The 17,982-nt window shown below is 44.7% G+C and overlaps 1 protein-coding gene across 2 annotated transcripts in view; it reads right to left on the reverse strand.

Annotated features, from left to right (window-relative positions):
• Nucleotides 1-1,702: 1,702 nt before the first annotated feature.
• The window catches only part of ATXN1 (ataxin 1), a 1,517,977-nt gene continuing 1,501,697 nt past the window's right edge, over nucleotides 1,703-17,982 (reverse strand). For both annotated transcript variants that reach the window (XM_069613567.1, XM_069613566.1), the window contains exon 9: nucleotides 1,703-16,539. In XM_069613567.1, the coding sequence (XP_069469668.1) occupies nucleotides 16,009-16,539 (531 nt within the window). In that variant the 3' untranslated portion in view covers nucleotides 1,703-16,008. The remainder of the gene's footprint in view (nucleotides 16,540-17,982) is intronic.

A 17,982-nucleotide genomic window follows, 5' to 3' on the forward strand; every position in this document is an offset into this window, starting at 1 on the left:
GGGAGTCAGGCAAGGGCAACGGGCAGGGCTAAGTATGCCTGGTGATGGGAGTCAGGCAAGGTGAGCAGGTGGGGCTAAGTATGCCTGGTGATGGGAGTCAGGCAAGGTGAGCGGGCGCGGATAAGTATGCCTGGTGATGGGAGTCAGGCAAGGGCAGCGGGCGGGGCTAAGTATGCCTGGTGAGGGGAGTCAGGCAAGGGCAGCGGGCGGGGCTAAGTATGCCTAATGATGGGAGTCAGGCAAGGGCAGCGGGCAGGGCTAAGTATGCCTGGTGATGGGAGTCAGGCAAGGTGAGCAGGTGGGGCTAAGTATGCCTGGTGATGGGAGTCAGGCAAGGGCAGCGGGCGGGGATAAGTATGCCTGGTGATGGGAGTCAGGCAAGGGCAGCGGGCGGGGCTAAGTACGCCTGGTGATGGGAGTCAGGCAAGGGCAGCGGGTGGGGATAAGTATGCCTGGTGATGGGAGTCAGGCAAGGGCAGCGGGCGGGGCTAGGTACGCCTGGTGATGGGAGTCAGGCAAGGGCAGCGGGCGGGGATAAGCATGCCTGGTGATGGGAGTCAGGCAAGGGCAGCGGGTGGGGCTAAGTATGCCTAATGATGGGAGTCAGGCAAGGGCTGCGGGCGGGACTAAGTACGCCTGATGATGGGAGTCAGGCAAGGGCAGCAGGCGGGGCTAAGTACGCCTGGTGATGGGAGTCAGGCAAGGGCAGCAGGCGGGGCTAAGTACGCCTGGTGATGGGAGTCAGGCAAGGGCAGCGGGCAGGGCTAAGTATGCCTGGTGATGGGAGTCAGGCAAGGTGAGGAGGTGGGGCTAAGTATGCCTGGTGATGGGAATCAGGCAAGGGCAGCGGGCGGGGATAAGTATGCCTGGTGATGGGAGTCAGGCAAGGGCAGCGGGCGGGGCTAAGTATGCCTGGTGAGGGGAGTCAGGCAAGGTGAGCGGGCGCGGATAAGTATGCCTGTACTCAGGGCCACGTTCTGTCTCATCCAAATTTTTGAACATTTGAAATTGAACAGAAATGATTTACACGGGTAATGAATAAGATGCGCATGCAAGAATTCCAGCACTGTATATGTAGGGTGACGAAGGGAAAGGCATAATTCTGGAAAATGAACGCATATCCTGGGGGAAAAAGGAATCATCATCCCACGTACGTCACAATCCTGTCCGTTGAACTATGTCTGGAGCACATGTTTATTTATTTTGATTTCTAGTAGCCATCTTGTCCGGTACACTGGGGCGAAGCTGCAGCATATAACTAAAGATATTTAAATCATGTAAGCGGTGTGCAAAATGAAGGGACTGGCCAGCATATGTATTTTTTTGGCTTTGCTGAATGTCACACTTGTGGGTGGAATGTGGCGTCGCAAATGAGACAGGGCCCGATTCATGGAACTTTCATCGTGGTGCAAAGTGACTTTGCACTAATGCAAAGTGACTTTGCACTGCCATCAAACACACTTTGCACCACTCAGTGAATCAGCGTGTTTGTTGGCAGTGTGAAGTCACTCTGCACCAGTGCAAAGTCACTTTGCACCATGCTAAAAGTTCCATGAACCAGGCCCACAGAATCGGCTGCATAAACATGACAGTGCTCATCGTGGATTAGATACCTGTTTTATCACATAGGGGCATTGGTGGACCACAACACATACAATCTTATCTGTTTGTATGTTTCGGCACAAATAAACAGACCCAGAGCTGCAATTGGCACTGTTATTTTATTAGTACGAGTATACTGAAACAATAAACTTGTACTGGTATACAGACAATTTTTTTTTAAAACAACTTTGTTCAAATTTTGAATCAAACATTGTTTTATTATAATGAAATAATTTCTACCTAAAAAAACCTGCAAGCACCATCAAAGAAAGGGACCATAAAATTCAATAAACAGACTTGAGTGTATCCTACAAATAGACACACCACAATTAGAAAATAGAATATGAATTCTTCCATTTTTTAATATTTGTTTTAAAAAAGCTAGTGCAAGTACAATATTTTACACTGGAATTACAGAGAGTATGCACGCATATGGAAAAAAGGTTCTCCTGTCACAATAAAAGCTCTTAACTATGTCTGTATGCACTTGCAATGTTTTACCCTCTTTTCAATAAGGTGCAAATGATTATTTCCCCCATATTTCGTCTTTCGACTGGCCAAGTCTGCCACTCATCACCTCAATCCACAGCTGCTGAATCTTCACCCGTGGGTGTTCTTCTCTTTATAGAAGCACTCTGTCACTCTTCCCTACCCACAAAATTGCGGTCCTATAGGCAAAATTCAGAATTACCCTTATAAAACAATGGCTGTTTTGATAATCTAGTGTCTATACTAGCCGAAAGATGTACTTAAGGAGCCTCCTCTATTTGTGTAACTTGAGGGGAGACGGTTCCTTGGCTAGCACAAAAGAATGCCAACCACATTAGAGTGGCTCATGGGTTTCAGTTACCATAAAGGGTCTACCCAGGTGAAGACCAAAGTGTCTACCCAGATGAAGACAAAAGGGCTTAACCTGATGAAGACCAAAGGGTCTACCCCGATGAAGACCAAAGGGCTTAACCTGATGAAGACCAAAGGGTCTACCCTCAGGAAGATATGCAGAAAAAAACACTGTCTTTCCATTTAAGTAGAGATCCACGTTCAAGGATTGTTTTACTGCCACTGTAGAGTGGGACATCATTTCATGCTCGCCACTAGCAGGTCTCCACTGAATCCTACGGCACGGGCCATACGGCCTCCGCAAGGCAATGAATCCCCAAAAAAGAGGGGTGGACGGAAATCACAGCAGTGGTTTAAGGGTGATGCAGCTTTGACTAGTCAAATTGGAAATAAACAAAGAAACAACATGGATGAAGCCTTCGATTGTTTCTGAATGGAAGACTTTAGTCCTTTTCCAAAAATGACAAGAGTATTAGTAGAAATCTTGAGAGAAGATTATTGTACAATTACTACCTATTGTGACTGAGTAACGGAAAGAACAAGTGCACTTAATTTTAGTGTGTACAGAGGTCATTTTCATGAGCATCAAGTTTTAGTTTACTACTCCAAAGTGGTGCCCACTGTTGTCAAAACCAGAATCTCTGCTCCAGGATGAGGGGCTACAGGGGAACATGGAAGGGTTTTGGAAAAACACCTGGGTACAGGTGCATTATAAATGACTTATATCATATCATATATACGTTAAGGTTTTCCAGCAAACCCACACGTGTTTGTACAAGATCCCGGCCCTTTTTTATGTTCCCATTTATCGCATTTGTTCTCACATGCTAACAATTCAAATATTCAACTACATATGATAGCATAGCATATCATGTCTATGCCGCACTTTGATGTGGTAAGGATAGAGGAATGGAGCAGTAGGGCGAGATATATTTTGTTAACAGTACAAGTCCCATGCAGATCGATCACCTCCCTGGGTTGGGATTTCTTTTCTTTCTTTGGGTTCCTTAGGACGCGTCATGCTGCCAATACAAGCATGCCGTTAGTCAATAAGGTAGCGGCTGCAATGGCTTTGCCTGAACAGAGCAGGCTCGCTCCAGATCTAATGCAATGCAGTTGTGGCAGTAGAATACATCACGCACACTAGGGCTCTCTTCGGCCCAGACATTCCCATCCAGCCCCTGCGGGGGAGACCTGGTCAATGATGGATTAAAATTAAGCATACTTGTTCCTTTACAACCATTTTAAGTAGTAATTATTTCTGGCTGCCGCCATACAAATCACATCAGCTAGCAGTGGCAGATTTCTATATACAAAAACATGTAACTTTCAACAACCTTTCTGCTTTGTGTGTATGTATATATATATCTATGTATATATATATATATGTATATATATATATTTATAATATTTCTTTTTACAAACAAGGTATGAAACTATCTGTTATTTTATTTCAACAGAATCCAAGTCTTTTCAAACACTGAATTATTCATCCCAACATTCATTTTTCTTTTGTGCAATTTTTTTTTGGAACATTACCTGTACTCCGCAGTGTGAGCGCTTCACAACAGAAGTTTTAAGCCTCTCAAATTAGGTTTACATGACAAATATTCCCACGACGTATAATGCTACAAGAAAATATCCTATCAGTAAGATAACACATATGAAAGCGAGATAAATCTAAAGAAACAAAAAAGAAAAAGAAAAAAAAAAGAACTTGAGCTCCAGAGTAGGGGAGTGCAAGGGGTTTGGAGGTTCCCTGTCTCGAAAGCAAACACAACACTGTCCTAGTAAATAAGGGAACCAACCAAACAAAGTCATGTGCCTGTGAAATGTATCTACCTATCTCTATATGTGTAAAAGAGATGCACCAGGGAGCAGCGTAACATTGCATGTACTTGAGTTTATGGTTGTAGAAAAGGCCACAGAATATGAGAGCATTAGCCTTCAATTACTTCCCTGCGGGTAAGACCAGAGAACGTTTTGGGGGGCGCACATTTCTACAGAATTGCTACGGTATGATAGCATACTGCTCAGTGGTATGTGTATATATGTGTGTGTGTGTCGTTGTCAGATTGCCAAAGAGTTACCACCATGGATGAGCTTGATCATTTTTTTTAACAACAGTTCTTCACAATATCAAAATGTATTTGCACCTATATGCATATACACACACACACACACATACACAGGTATAGGTATATTCATATATCTACATCTGTTTATATGCATGCATGTTTATGATACTCTACTATTTTCCTAAACATAAAAGCATAATTTGACCTCGCACGACTACCATAGACCAATTGTGGTCTCGTGCAGCAGGATGGGCTGGAGCTGCCCCTTTGGGGGTGGGGCCAAGCCTGAGTTGCATATGGTCTTTCTTCCCCTTTCTGTAATAGCTTGGCAGGTTGAAACGCTATGATCTGGAGGGTTGGCCAGAGCAATTGTGAGAGGTTTAATATTCATTCTAAACCTTCCAGCCATTACCCCTTTGTTTTGCTTTGTCACCCCAAGTGGGAGGGGTATGTCCAGATGTGGGTCCCGTGCCTGCTGGGCCTAGAGACCCAAGCTACTAGTCACTGATGATGTCCAATGAGGTTGAAACATGTCTAGGGATGCTTGTGGTCTTGTGCAGAAGGGATGTGACCTAGCAGTTTGGGCTTGACTGCCCCTTTGGGGGTGGGACCAAGCCTGATTTGCATATGGTCTTTCTCCTTTCTGCAATGGCTTGGTAGGTGAAGAACGATGGTCTGGAGGTTTGCCCAGAGCAAATGCCAGAGGTTTAATATGGATTGTAAACCTTCCAGCCATCGCCCCAGTGTTTTACTTCACCATAGATCAACAAAAAGTTCAATGATTTTCAAGTCAATGGTGCAAGGGGATGGTCAATTCATGGCATGTGACGTGCCATGCTTCACTGCTCCGAAAGCCATTCACTTGCATAGGCTTAGGAGATGGTTTTCTCTAAATCGGCCAAAGTGGAGTGGTACTGTATTTAAAAACATGAAGGTAAAAGACCCTCGAGAGCCATATACATTTCCTTTTGCAGCGTGAAAGGCCGGTTGTACGGTGGCACAGGAGTATTGATCCCAAATGTGCCGGCATGCATTACAAACTGCCCAATTTACCTTACCCTCCTTTTATGTTTAAGTGAAATTCCACAATTACTTCAAACTTTTAAATGCCATTGCAATATATTTACCATTAACTTGCATTACCTGAAACTCTAATGGATAAACACAGTGGAACGTATGTTTTTTTTCACCTGTAATTCTGATTTTTTTTTTTTAAATGTCCTTACATATCTGTTGTAAAACGTACATTGTTTTCAGGCCAGACCATTTTACACAGCGCTTTCAACAGACTATGATGCATTTTGGAATAGAGGGAAATGTAAACTTCGGAAAAAGTGGGGTATCATGCAGCGAACATGCACTGCACTTTTGGTGTACATGGGCTAGCCTTGCCCTTAGAAAAGTTAGTATTGCTCTCCAGTCCCAATGAAGCCTGAGGCCTGCTCAGCAGCCTGTCTGGAAATATGGTCTTCCCACGTGGTCAAAAATAGCCAATCCACACCACACAGCAGTTCCTATTTTCCATATGGGGTGCAGATACATGTGCATGCCATTTCAAAAGCCGAAGGAAGCAAGACATAAACCAATGCCTCCTTTTTCGCAACTGCAACATGCTTTTAGTGTAAGTCCATGGCAGGCATATCAGCCAGGCTGGACAATGAGCGCACCCCAGTGTCCGAGTTGCGAGGGCAAATGGTACCAATGGCGTGTGATGGGTGCTTTACCATTTCTTTAGTTCCTGGCTTTTGTTTCTAATGGCATCTCTTTGATATTGTGCTCATGGTCACCATGTCCTCATCCATTCTCAAGCTAACCAACTGACGCCCAGTAGGTGTCGGTCAACAGCTTTCCGTTAGTCTCTTGGGGCTCAATAGCTTTAGGTATTGACATGGCTCTTACAAGCGGTGTCCTTTAGCGGATTGTTTTTGGCAACAGGTTAAGAATGATACAGAAAATATATTTCGTCCTCCTGGGAACCCAAACGCCCTTACAATTGAAGCTCCCCCACTCCAAAGCACTGAAAGTGCTGTATCTGCTTAAGGTTAGTGTACCACACATGCGCCAGCCCCATCCCTGAGTAAGAGGTAAAAGGTTTCTAAATCTTTCTATGTAGGGAAACGGTGCAGTGATGTAACTTCCTGTGTCCACGCGACACGCGAATTACGTAATACACAATCAAGGTAAAAGGAAGAAAATAAACACTTTCGTGAAAAAGAAATATTTGGGGAAAATGGGGCACACCAAGTATGATGGAATCTAAACAGGAGTAACCATTTAAAATGTTATTTGGGGTAATGGCGTCACATAATGAGTCCCTCAAATGTGAACCAGAGAAACAGAAACAATATCAAAGTAGAGTTAAGTAAGGAACAGTCATTGTAAAGAGGCAGAAACCCAACTGGATTTTCCTTATGTTTTTTTTTTCCTTGCCTTGTCTACATTTTTGGGGACAGTTTTGAAATGTAGAGGTCTAGGAGCGAGAAAAGTGACAATGAAATATCGCGACAGCTCAAATCATGTCACTTTGGAAACTGGATGCTACATGGAGCCCCCTTGCTAATCAATCATGCTACACGTTGCCCCGATACCTCCATGCCTGGGACCGCTACATGAAGACACCAGATCAAGCGCTTGGAGTGAAATGGGACGCAGCTGACTGAACGCAAGACACATGGCTAAGAGGCTGTGTGTGGCGAACCATCGCCCACACCATTTCTTCACAGTGCCTCCCACACACGCACACACATGCAGGGGTGGTGCTAGATCTGGAAAAGATCTGGGGCTATGCTAATTTTGGGACTGTCAGGACTGGGGGCTAGCTAGCCTTTTTGGTTGTAACCCCTGAGCTTCTATCCGGGGCTACAACCAAAAGATCCGGGGCTATAGCCTCCTTAGCCCCCCCCCCCCAGCAACGCCTCTGCACACATGCGTATCAATAGGGAACACATCTGTTTGAGGACCTTTCCCACACCTCACACCTGCCCGTTAAAAAAAACATTTCGAAAGAAGCAACGCAGGTGTGACTTTTCTGATGCGTTTGTCCATCATTTCACACTTTATTATAATTTGGGGTAGTGTGCAGCTGTACAATTTCATTGGCAGGTTATCATCATTACTCTACACAGGTGCTCCTCTGTCCTTTCATAAATGACATACCACCCCGAGGCAGGATGGCTAGTGAAAGTTTGGCTACCACATTGTGACCAACCCAGTCTCAATGACATTTTGAGGAGCATATACAGTGCGCCTTCCATTCGAAAAATATGGTCCATACGAACAGGGTGAGCTTGGCTCAGGGACAGTTTCTAGATCTGCTCCCTCGATTTGATACACCTGCAAAAATGAACAAACGATTGTACCTAACTAAACCGCACTTTCCCAGCTCATGAGGCGGAAAATATTTATTAGCAAATTGAAATCCAAACCGTAGCTATTTCTCTCTGTTTCTGTCAGATGGGTGCCTTCGCACTGGGGGCCATTGGTAGGATAGTGCTGTTGATCATTGGCTTTTCATTCATTAAAATAAGTTGGTTGTGAGCTGTAGTTTTCCAGGATGCACACTTGCCCTCAGAGCCCAACAGTACATCCTGTGTTCATGCTGCTGGTAACTTGGAAGTAATAATGGAGTGGACAGCATGGGGCTTCTCTAGAATGCGCAATGGTGGGCGGCCAGCCACTCGTCAGCCATTTTACCATAACTCCCCCGCCACCAGATATCACATACACTTTTATTAGATGTCTGTGTAAATGGTTCTTTAAACTGCCTACTTAAAGGAAGCACAACGCTAGCTTAGTCATCCTCATGTAGTCGAAATTCATAATACAGATGAACCGAGGATAGCAGAGGGGCAACGGGCTGGTCTTGGAAGCAAGACCACGGAGAGCAACAGAGGTATGAATCCAGGATCCGAATCCAGGATCCGCACTTCGAAACTGAACTCAGGTAGGGTATTAGGCGTGTTATTAAAAAAAACAATGTATAATATGCAAGCTGGCAGATGGTTGCATTTAACAAGAGGTGAGAATCTCTATCTATCATCCATCTATCTCAGTGGAAACCTGATAGATAGTTGCATGTGCACATCATCAAACATGACCACACATTTCTCTTGAGGGCACTGCATTTTTCACAGCTGATGGCCAACAGCCAGTAAAGCAGTACATGCTTCTTAATGAGGAGTGCTCAAGATCAGAAGGGCAATTGTGGGGCACCCCATCTATAGGATGAGTGTGGGGGATTGGTTAGGAGGCCGTCCAGTCCCAGCAGCATACATCAGAGCTTGGACATCGCCCCCTCACTGCATAGTCGTCAGCCTATGACCATAATTCAGATAAACCAGGGCCTAGAGATCACAAAACCTGAACGCGCCCATCTGCATTTTAGATCTATTGCAGTACACAGTTTGTACTGCACTCGTTTTGTGTTAAGCACAGCTCATCTACACTGGAGGATCAATTACCTTGCAAGAGTTTAGAACGGATTTTCTTTTTTAATTTTCGTTGAATGCACGCTTGCATTTCAGGTGAAACAAAACTATTTTGGTAACCTATACACTAAAAAATCAACAATTCCATTTGTCATGGGCAAGGTAACGATCGAGGATACAGTGTTATGAATGGTGTTTTCTAAATGTAAGTGGAGTGTGGGTTTAGCCGCCAGAGAGCTAAACTATTTGCTGTGGTGGTGATTTTTGGTCCTGCCTGACAAGGGGGATGGCCACCGTGACAAAATGACTACACACTTTCATGGTAAAAGCCAGGTCTAAGCTAGCAACACAGCTCTAAACACACATCTACGGCACCCACGCATACACATTTTTAGATGGGCATGAATGCTACAATAGGACAGTAGGAAAGACCCCAGCTTCTAAAGTTGACTAACCTGGATTACAGCCCATGCCACCTTACCCCCAAGACTGAAGAATTCACCTGTACGATCCCTCCTCCTACACTGAGAAATCATGGGAATTCTATAGTGGGAAGCACACCATCGCCAACACAATGGCCATAATGGCTTCCTGGTACGTCACAGGAGCATTTTACAGTGAAACAACCTTGAGGAGTCCTTAGAAAGGGCTGGCAGTTGCTTGAAAGAGAATTTTGTTGCTGAAAGTAAAGGAGCCGTACACAAACTTTGACCAACTGTTACTTAGGCGGGGAAATGATTGAAAAGCCTGGGTCAGAACGAGACCATGCAAAAACAGCCGAACATGCTTCCCGATTACTTTGCTGTTATGTGTGTCTACAGAATGGCATGGGGTTTGGCCTAGTGAGTGCACTGAATCTGAACACAAGTTGGTGGTAAATCTTGCAGCCACTGGGGTGGAATTAGGTGCTAGTCGTCTGGGCAAATTTCTTCCTTGTTCCAGATGTTTTCCTTAAATATTCCCATGTTCAGTCCCCACCCCATGGCTCTGTTCTACGGCCTTACTAGGGGATAAGGTTTAAACATCAGGAAATTAGAGGACAGACTTGATGTGGAAGACACAGAACCCAGTGCACCCCAGCTTTTGTGGGCTAGAGGGGATCCAGGTGTTTTAGATGCTTAACTAACCTATTGTGCACCAGGACCAGGGATTAATACCTGTCAATGACGTGCTGGTTGGTTAATGACTTTGGCAGGGCCTCACTGTCATCACATTTCAAGGAAGCTATCTGGTTGTAGAGCTGGTTTTATGGCTCTTCTGGAAAGCGTGGGCACCCCGCCGCCCACCTCTGGAACACATGGAAAGAAGCTTCTGGGATCCGGACGCGTGCTTCGAGACAGACACCACATGCATAACTCAATCATGGCGCGCAGCTGCTCCTGAATTATGCCCTGCTCCCCGGTCCCGAAAACATTCAAAAGAATCAGAAATCTCAAGCAGACTAGGGGGGGAAGGGTGTAAAGCAAATACCATTTCAAATAAAGTGCAGAATACCTGGGATCCAGTGCATAAAAGAAAATATTCAGCTTGCGGGAGGCTAAGGCAAGTGGAAGGTGGACAGTCCTGCGTGCGGGGCACCGCTCTGCCTTATTATGCATGCCCCTAGAAGTGTTACAAACTATCTGAAGGCACCCCTTTTCCGTTCCGAAGGGCTCGAATATGGAGGTAGCAAATGCACACCTAAACACGCGTGCTGTCCCACGCTCAATTTTTCTGATATACGATTTATACAAATAAGCCTTGCATTTATTGCTGCCACCCCACTTGGTGATTTGCGTTTGATTTATATATTTGTAGAGAATCGGCTCTTTCTAGCACGGATACATATTTTCCACCTGTCCTTATTCGGGACAGCAATTCCAGATTTAAAAGCCTAGATAGAAATAGCTCTGTTTAAACTACCCTTCTCTCCCTTTTCCGTGCTAAAGGCATTCTACCTAGTGCAATGGGTTGTTGAATTCTGTCCCTTGTCCATCCACTTTTGAACTTGGGTAATCAGAATGGGCCCGGGCCATTGCGGCCTTTCGCAGCAAAATATGTGCCGTGTAAAGCTACCCTGTGACTGACTGCAAGGATCTGGTCCGGGTTTGGTTTTGTAGCTGCCCAGCGGTCAGCATGTGGCTGATGGGCAAAACCAAATGCGCTCTGGTTAAACTTTGCCTTGCTATGTGGAGGACAAAGTCTGTGCAACTGACTGCAAACATAAGCTGGAGGTTACTCATGTTGGGTAGAACTACTTTGTATAAATATAATATTTCATCGTCCTGGGCTTGCCGTTGTCTCGATCATATACAAAAATAAATATATAATTGTCAAAAGCACAGTAAAATAGTAATAGCACACAACACTTTTGTCACATATAGAAGTCCTTTTCTTCTTTTAATTTTAACCAACCGCGAAGCTTTCCCAATTAACAAAAGAATAAGCTGTCCGACTACTATGTATTGCTTGCCACAAACAACTCAAGTTAATTCTTCAAAGAGCAAAGTTGTATAAACTGATCACTGCATGACACTGACTGCTGGAAATGTACTGCTTAGCTCCATCCTGCTACCCTGAAACCATCAAGTGCTCAACAGCCTGTGGGAATGGTTAAACACTAGGCCACGCTCAGAAATTATTCGCGCAGATGAAAATAAGTCTTTCCAGGCATCCAGCCACATTTTTGGGCAATGGAGCCAGTGCCGGAGCAAGGGTTGTTGCAGGTTTTTGCTAAGTGACAATTTGCTGACCCCACTCCCTGATGGAAAATATGTTTTGCTGCTTTTAAGGACAATAGGACAACAGCCTGGGACGGCCTGGTTCCAGAACCGCCCCTGAATGTCGCTCGACTTTAACAATGCTGAAGTCTGGTATGGCGCGATGGTGCCAGGGAAACGTGCATTGCCTCAGTAAAACATTGTGATGCCTCTTTAGCTCATTAGTTTGCCTTGCGTGTGGAGATATTCGTACAGCAGCCAAGTGACTCCATGTCATGTAGCAAATTTTTAGCAATCGCTTTGCAGGCTGGGTTATGTCGGCCAATAAATAGAAGGAAATGGGAGCACCCTTGGCTAAAAGGCTTCTACCAAGCGAAGTCAGGGGAGTTGCTAGGTCTGCAAAAGACCCGGGGCTAAGCTGATGTCGGAACGGTTGGGACTGGGGGCTAGCTAGTCTTTTGGCTGTAGCTCCTGAGATTCTATCCGGGGCTACAACCAAAAGATCAGGGGCTATAGCCCCCTTAGCCCTCCCCCTAGCAACGCCCCTGAGCGAAGTCATATACATGAGGCGGTGCCTCACTGCAGCACAGCTATCTGCAGATGCCATACAACGGCTACAATCAAAAGCCGCGGCATGATTTGTGTGATGCTCTGGCAAGGCTGGTTGCAGGGGTGTGCAAGGTCACATCTGCAGTTCTTTACAGCTCGCGAGTGTCAGTACTGCCGCAGTAACGGAATTCCTATTTGGGCACCAATGTCGGGAAAAAACCCTTTTCGGGGTCTTCTGGGATCTCTTGATTAAAGGCATGCATGACACAACATTAGAAAGACTACAATTTCCCATAAAGATCCTTTATGGAAAAGGGGAGTTTTTCTTGAATTGTATTGTTTCTGCCACCACTGACAGGTGTATCTAAATTGGCACATAAAGTATTGCACATACTCAAAATAAAAATACTATGGGCCAATGATTAGAACCATGCGTTTTAGAGTTTGTACTGAATGGGATTCAGGCCCGTCTCGAATGCATCCCTTCTGCTTATTTTAGTGTTAGCTAAAATGGCTTCCGTCATTTGAGTTGCCCCACGTTCGCCTCCTTGAATTCACCTGTGCCCTTTCCTGACCGCCTAACATCAACAATATAAAATAAACCTCATGTGCCCTGAGCAGAGTATATGGAAATAAAATGTAGCAGGTTCTCTGAGCAGGTAGAGTTAAAAGAAAGCAGCGTTAAACGACAGGCAGTGGCTGCTACGGAAAGCGGGGGGGGGGGGGGGCGTTGCCTGATCAGCCATCTTGTGACATGCCAAGACACTGATTAAATAAAACGTTTTGCAGGGAAACAAATACACAAGCAAAGTCAAAAGCTTTAAACAGTATTGCATTTGGTGCACCCCAAACGACAAAGTAAAGGCATATTGTTTTTGGGCGTTATACGAATATCCAAATTTATTTGCAAAACAGAGTGAGAGTGTGGAAAAAGGGCTTACTTAATAAAGGAAAAATAAAATGTGCCTTGGTCCCCTGTTTCCAATTGGGGGCTTCCTAGTGCTTGTGTATATAGTTTTTATTTAAAGGAGAAATTTCACCAAAATGTATTCTTAGCCCAACAATTGGAAGTTGTGTACTCGCACCAGGCCCATTTTCACATTACTGAGGTTTCCGAGAGGACCTAATGACCTTATAAGTTTGCAGTGGCCATGGGCTGCAAGCCACCACTGCTGCCACGACCCATCCCTGGGCTCTCATTCGGGTGGCATTTTTTTTGAGGGATGGCTTAAATTAATGATTGAGCTCTCCCTCCAGCTTCCCCTGCCAACTTGCAAAGGTTTGGAGGGTGACGGAGGTAAGTAAGTGCTGTCAGGGCTGCATTCAACCCAGCCTCCCTTACGTGCAGACCTGTGCTGGGGGCGAGGAGGGTGCTCAGAGAGAGGAGATCCTGGGATAAAAAAATACATCGAAGTCACATTTTCCTTTAAAACAACAAAAACAGCTTTGCTTCTGTTTTTGAGGACTCAACTGTGCAAAGATCCTCTAAAATATAGAGTGGATTATTAATTGCGGAAGAAATAAACGCTGGAAACAGCAAAAGCTACAAGTACAAATAGGAGAAACTCTTCAACAAAGTCAACAAAACTGCGAAACAGAAAGATAATCTCAGAGTTGTCCTGCCAATACCTGGTTCAGTGAGACGGAACATCCAGAAAGAACTGTGAAAGAAACACAACCCGGGGGCCCAGCGTTTTGGCCGGTTAGTACAAAATATGCTACATTTAATAATGTTCTTTCAGTCACCCATCTCCCACCCTGGCCCCACCCTTTCCCCGCCCTCCCCACAAAATTAGCAGGTAAAAACTGCAGGAATACCACACAAATGATAAACTCAAGATGTGCAAATTGCAATATTTTTTTTGTTTTCTTTTTTAAGTCCATCTTTTAAAAACACTGGACAACGATTGCTGTTTTTCGATCTCACTCTTTTTCTCTCATCTTTCTCGCTCACTCACGCGCTCTCTTTTTTTCTGTCAGCTCACATATAACTTTAACTCAAGAATTAAAGTTTTTAAAAGTGCCTCCTATTACGTAAGTAGTCCTTCTTGGACAGTGACTGTCACAGACGAGATCAAGGTTCACATTCATCCCTTTAAAACCAGAAAGAAACTTTCAACATCTCACTGGTGAGAGACTCGGTCTACACGGTTACATGTAGCTAACAGCGTCAAAGTAATTTTTCTTTCTTTTTTATACACACGCGCACACACACACACACACAAATCTAAGTGTGAGATACAGTACTTGTTAAAAGGTACACCACGAGCCTCGGCAATAAAGTGTGAACAGCGATTTAAGTGCTAAAAGACATTCTTCTTACTTCTCCACGAGAAATTCCTTGGTGCGTCACACTCAAAATTTTGGAAAAGTGGCACCAGGTGTCTGTAGCCATGAACAGAAAAAAAAGTACTAGCATTAAAGACGAAAGCTTTGCGTTCTAAAGGCAATATAGACACAACTGATCGTGCAGAGTGCATCTCTCGCACCACGTGGAAGCAAAGGTCCCACCCCATTAACACGAGCCCTCAAAAATTGGACTCTAGGAAAAACATCTCTGGCAAACCTGGAAAGACCTCTGCCAATTGCCATGTTAAACTTCTCAGTCCACATAAGCTAATCAAATGAGGGAGAAAAAACCAGTACGTTAACGCAAGATATTTCCCTTCGAAGCATGGCAACCTGACGTACAACTGCCTCCCCCATCACAGACTGTAAGGATCCGGGACTGGCAGACGTGCCGTGAGGAGCGCAGTCAGCCTTTTGTGAAAGAAAATGTACACTGCGGTCAATGTCGTCTTGTGAAATGTGTCAGAGAAGAGTGACTAGGAATCAATCACACTTTCCCAGTGAATGCACTTTCCTGCTGGTCATCAGATTTAACAGATAGGGCCTTCTAAGTCTGCCCTAGTGTTGTCCAGCAAGCAGGGGTGATTGTAGGTCTGGAAAAGGTTTGGGGCCACGCAAATGTCAGGACTCTGGGCTAGCAAGCCTTTTGGTTGTAGCCCCTGAGCTTCTATCCAGGGCTACAACCAAAAGACCCATGGCTATAGCCTCCTCAACCCCCCACACCTCTAGCAATGCCGAAGGTTGCTACTTTTACGATACTGACAGGGGCGTAGACAACACCGTGTGGCATCCTTTGTTGTAGCCGTCCAATTCAAGTTGTCATTTCAATTTGAACGGTGATCGCAAAGCCATCTCATCCAGATTAGCGTACCGATGAATTAAGTCTACTTCCCTAAAACATGTTTCATTATGGCAGATAGTGCATTTAGAAAGGTAGCACGGTTGTGGTGCTTCACCAGGCATGTGCATGACCAGCTAAAAAAGGCATTTGCCAGAAGGAGATTCCAGGCTTCCACGCACACGTGTCCGCACACATTCACAACACATCAACTAACCCACGCACACACTTGCAATCCCATTGCTGTCCTTGTTTTGGTTCCCTTCTTATCCTCCCGGCTAAGGATAGCTTCGTCCCGTTGTTGTATATTCATCATTTACGCACTGTAAGAAGAAGAGCATGGCAGGAGTCGCAGGTATACATCCATTTCTGTCGAAGCGGCCTTTAAGACCACACAACCCCCCCCGCCTGCATTCTTGCCAGTGTTTTAGCCGCTGGCAAACCCATGCGGAAATAGCATATGCAGCCGTCTCCTGCACAATACCCGCTGCAACTATAACAAGGTTATAACATAAACCTAAAATAAGATGACACATGTAAATACTGGGGTTATTTAGCCTACAGTACAGTAATCGGGGGATAAAAATGACAAGGGGTAAGCCTAATAACTTCTTTCTGAACAGCCTTCACTTGCCTACATTCGAGCGACCTTCAATGCAAATCTTAACCTCCTGAGGGATAAAAGAAGGCTTGGGAAGAGTCAAGGGTGGTTCCTCCTCAAGCTTCTCTAGTTTCCGTGTTTCGGGGGCAGACCACCTCCTCTTCCTTATTGCCTTGGGCTTGCTCGAATCTGCCTTGCTGAGTAAGGCTGCCGCCGGCAATCCTGTTTTATCTGGGTATTTAAGTTCACCATTCTCGGAGAGGATGTGGGCTCTTGCCTGGTCGATCCCATTCTCCTGCTCTGCATATCTGGGCCGACTTCCAGAAACGCTGTCATTCTTTGGGTGCTTCAAGAAGATACTTGTCGGGTCTGCGGCCTGGGACTTTTTGATGGCGCCGTTCTTCAAATTCTTGAGGGTGAGTGATATGCAGACATCACCTACAGACAGCTTGGAACAGGGGAGTTCAAAGAGCTGGCTCGTTCTGTCAGGGCAGCACGAGGACCAACCTTGTCCAAAAACGAAAAAAGGGTATTCCACCACAACTTCCACGCTGACCTGCAGGAAAAAAACAGAAAACAATAAGTCCATGAGCACCTTAACCATTATTCAAAACCAAACTGATTTTCTTTGCTTCTCATTATTAGTACGCAACAAAGGCAGCTTGCTGTGCAATCGTTTATATCATCGAATCTGATTAGATGGTAAACACATTAGGGCACGCTTAAGGACTCAGTGAAATAGACTGAGATTCCTTTATAAACATACATCTTAGATATGAAAATAAAATCAATTTCCTAGTGGTACAAAGGACTATTTTGAAACAAGTTCCTCATCTTTCCTTTTTCCTGTTATTTAAGGATATTATATGTTATTTATAACGCACTTAATACCTAGAGGGTTCTAAGGGCGGACCGGGATCGAACCTGTGTTGCTCTGTGTCGTCTTGCTTCTAAGCGAGCGTTGCTGCTACCTTCAAGGCATTTTAATTTTGTTCAGCATCATAGATAGTGATATGAACTGCTAAGACAGCCCTCATTTAGGGCTGGTAAAGAGCACGTGTTCCATTTTAATCAGTTCCCAATTTGCTGAAAACCTCCGATCTGACATGGTTTACCAATTTGTCCTGCAATTTATGGGAAATTGGGGAAACATTATAAAGAAAGAAAAGGAACATCAACAAACAAGTAAAAGCTTTACAGGTGTGTACGAATTCCTATCTGCTAGCTTGAAAACGGTATTGATTTATAAAGTTAACTCATTTAACTGACGTTTGCATCATGTGACAGGGAGGGGCGAGGTAAGGGAAGCCAAATATTTTGTAAACTTGGAATTCTTTTCTGGTGAGTTAGGGAATGCTTTCATCAAACATCGCAAAAGCAGTATTTTAGCAAATGCAAAACCTGGTTTCACAATTTATCAAAGCAACCTTGCAAACTGCAATTTAGGTTGGCAATTGCAATGTTAAGAATGCATAAACACGTAAATAAAAACGAAGAAAGCATCAGGAAATGGGAGGCCGTGACTTGCCCGGGGGATTCTCCAAGCCTTCGCCCCCCACTTGTGCCTCTAGGCCAGCCATTCTGACAGCCATAATATACTGCTGGCACCGGTTTTTTAAAATGATTTAAAACCTAAATTATATGCTATCACACCGAAGGAGCAGAGTTGACAAAAAGTACACAGATGTATTAGTTTGTCTCTATGTCTGTGTAAACACACTGTTAGACTAAACAGCGAACACTGGGGTATTTTGGCCACTACAATAACAATTAAAACGATTTGCCGCATGTTCTCAAACAGGCTCATGGCACGTTTTTGAATGACTCGAGTGGCAATGTGAACACCCACAATGCAAGAGCTACTATTCTTGCAAGTGAAAAGAAAGGCGCATGCCGGCAAGATTTTGTTTGCTGTAAAATCATAACCCGTTTTCCGAAAGCATCGTGACTGTGTGGACCCTGCCTTAAATAGGACACCAAGGGCCCGATTCAAGTTTTT

The sequence above is a fragment of the Ambystoma mexicanum genome, chromosome 5p (genome assembly GCF_040938575.1).
Source record: "Ambystoma mexicanum isolate Mex_15411 chromosome 5p, UKY_AmexF1_1, whole genome shotgun sequence".
Taxonomy (NCBI): Eukaryota; Metazoa; Chordata; class Amphibia; order Caudata; family Ambystomatidae; genus Ambystoma; species Ambystoma mexicanum.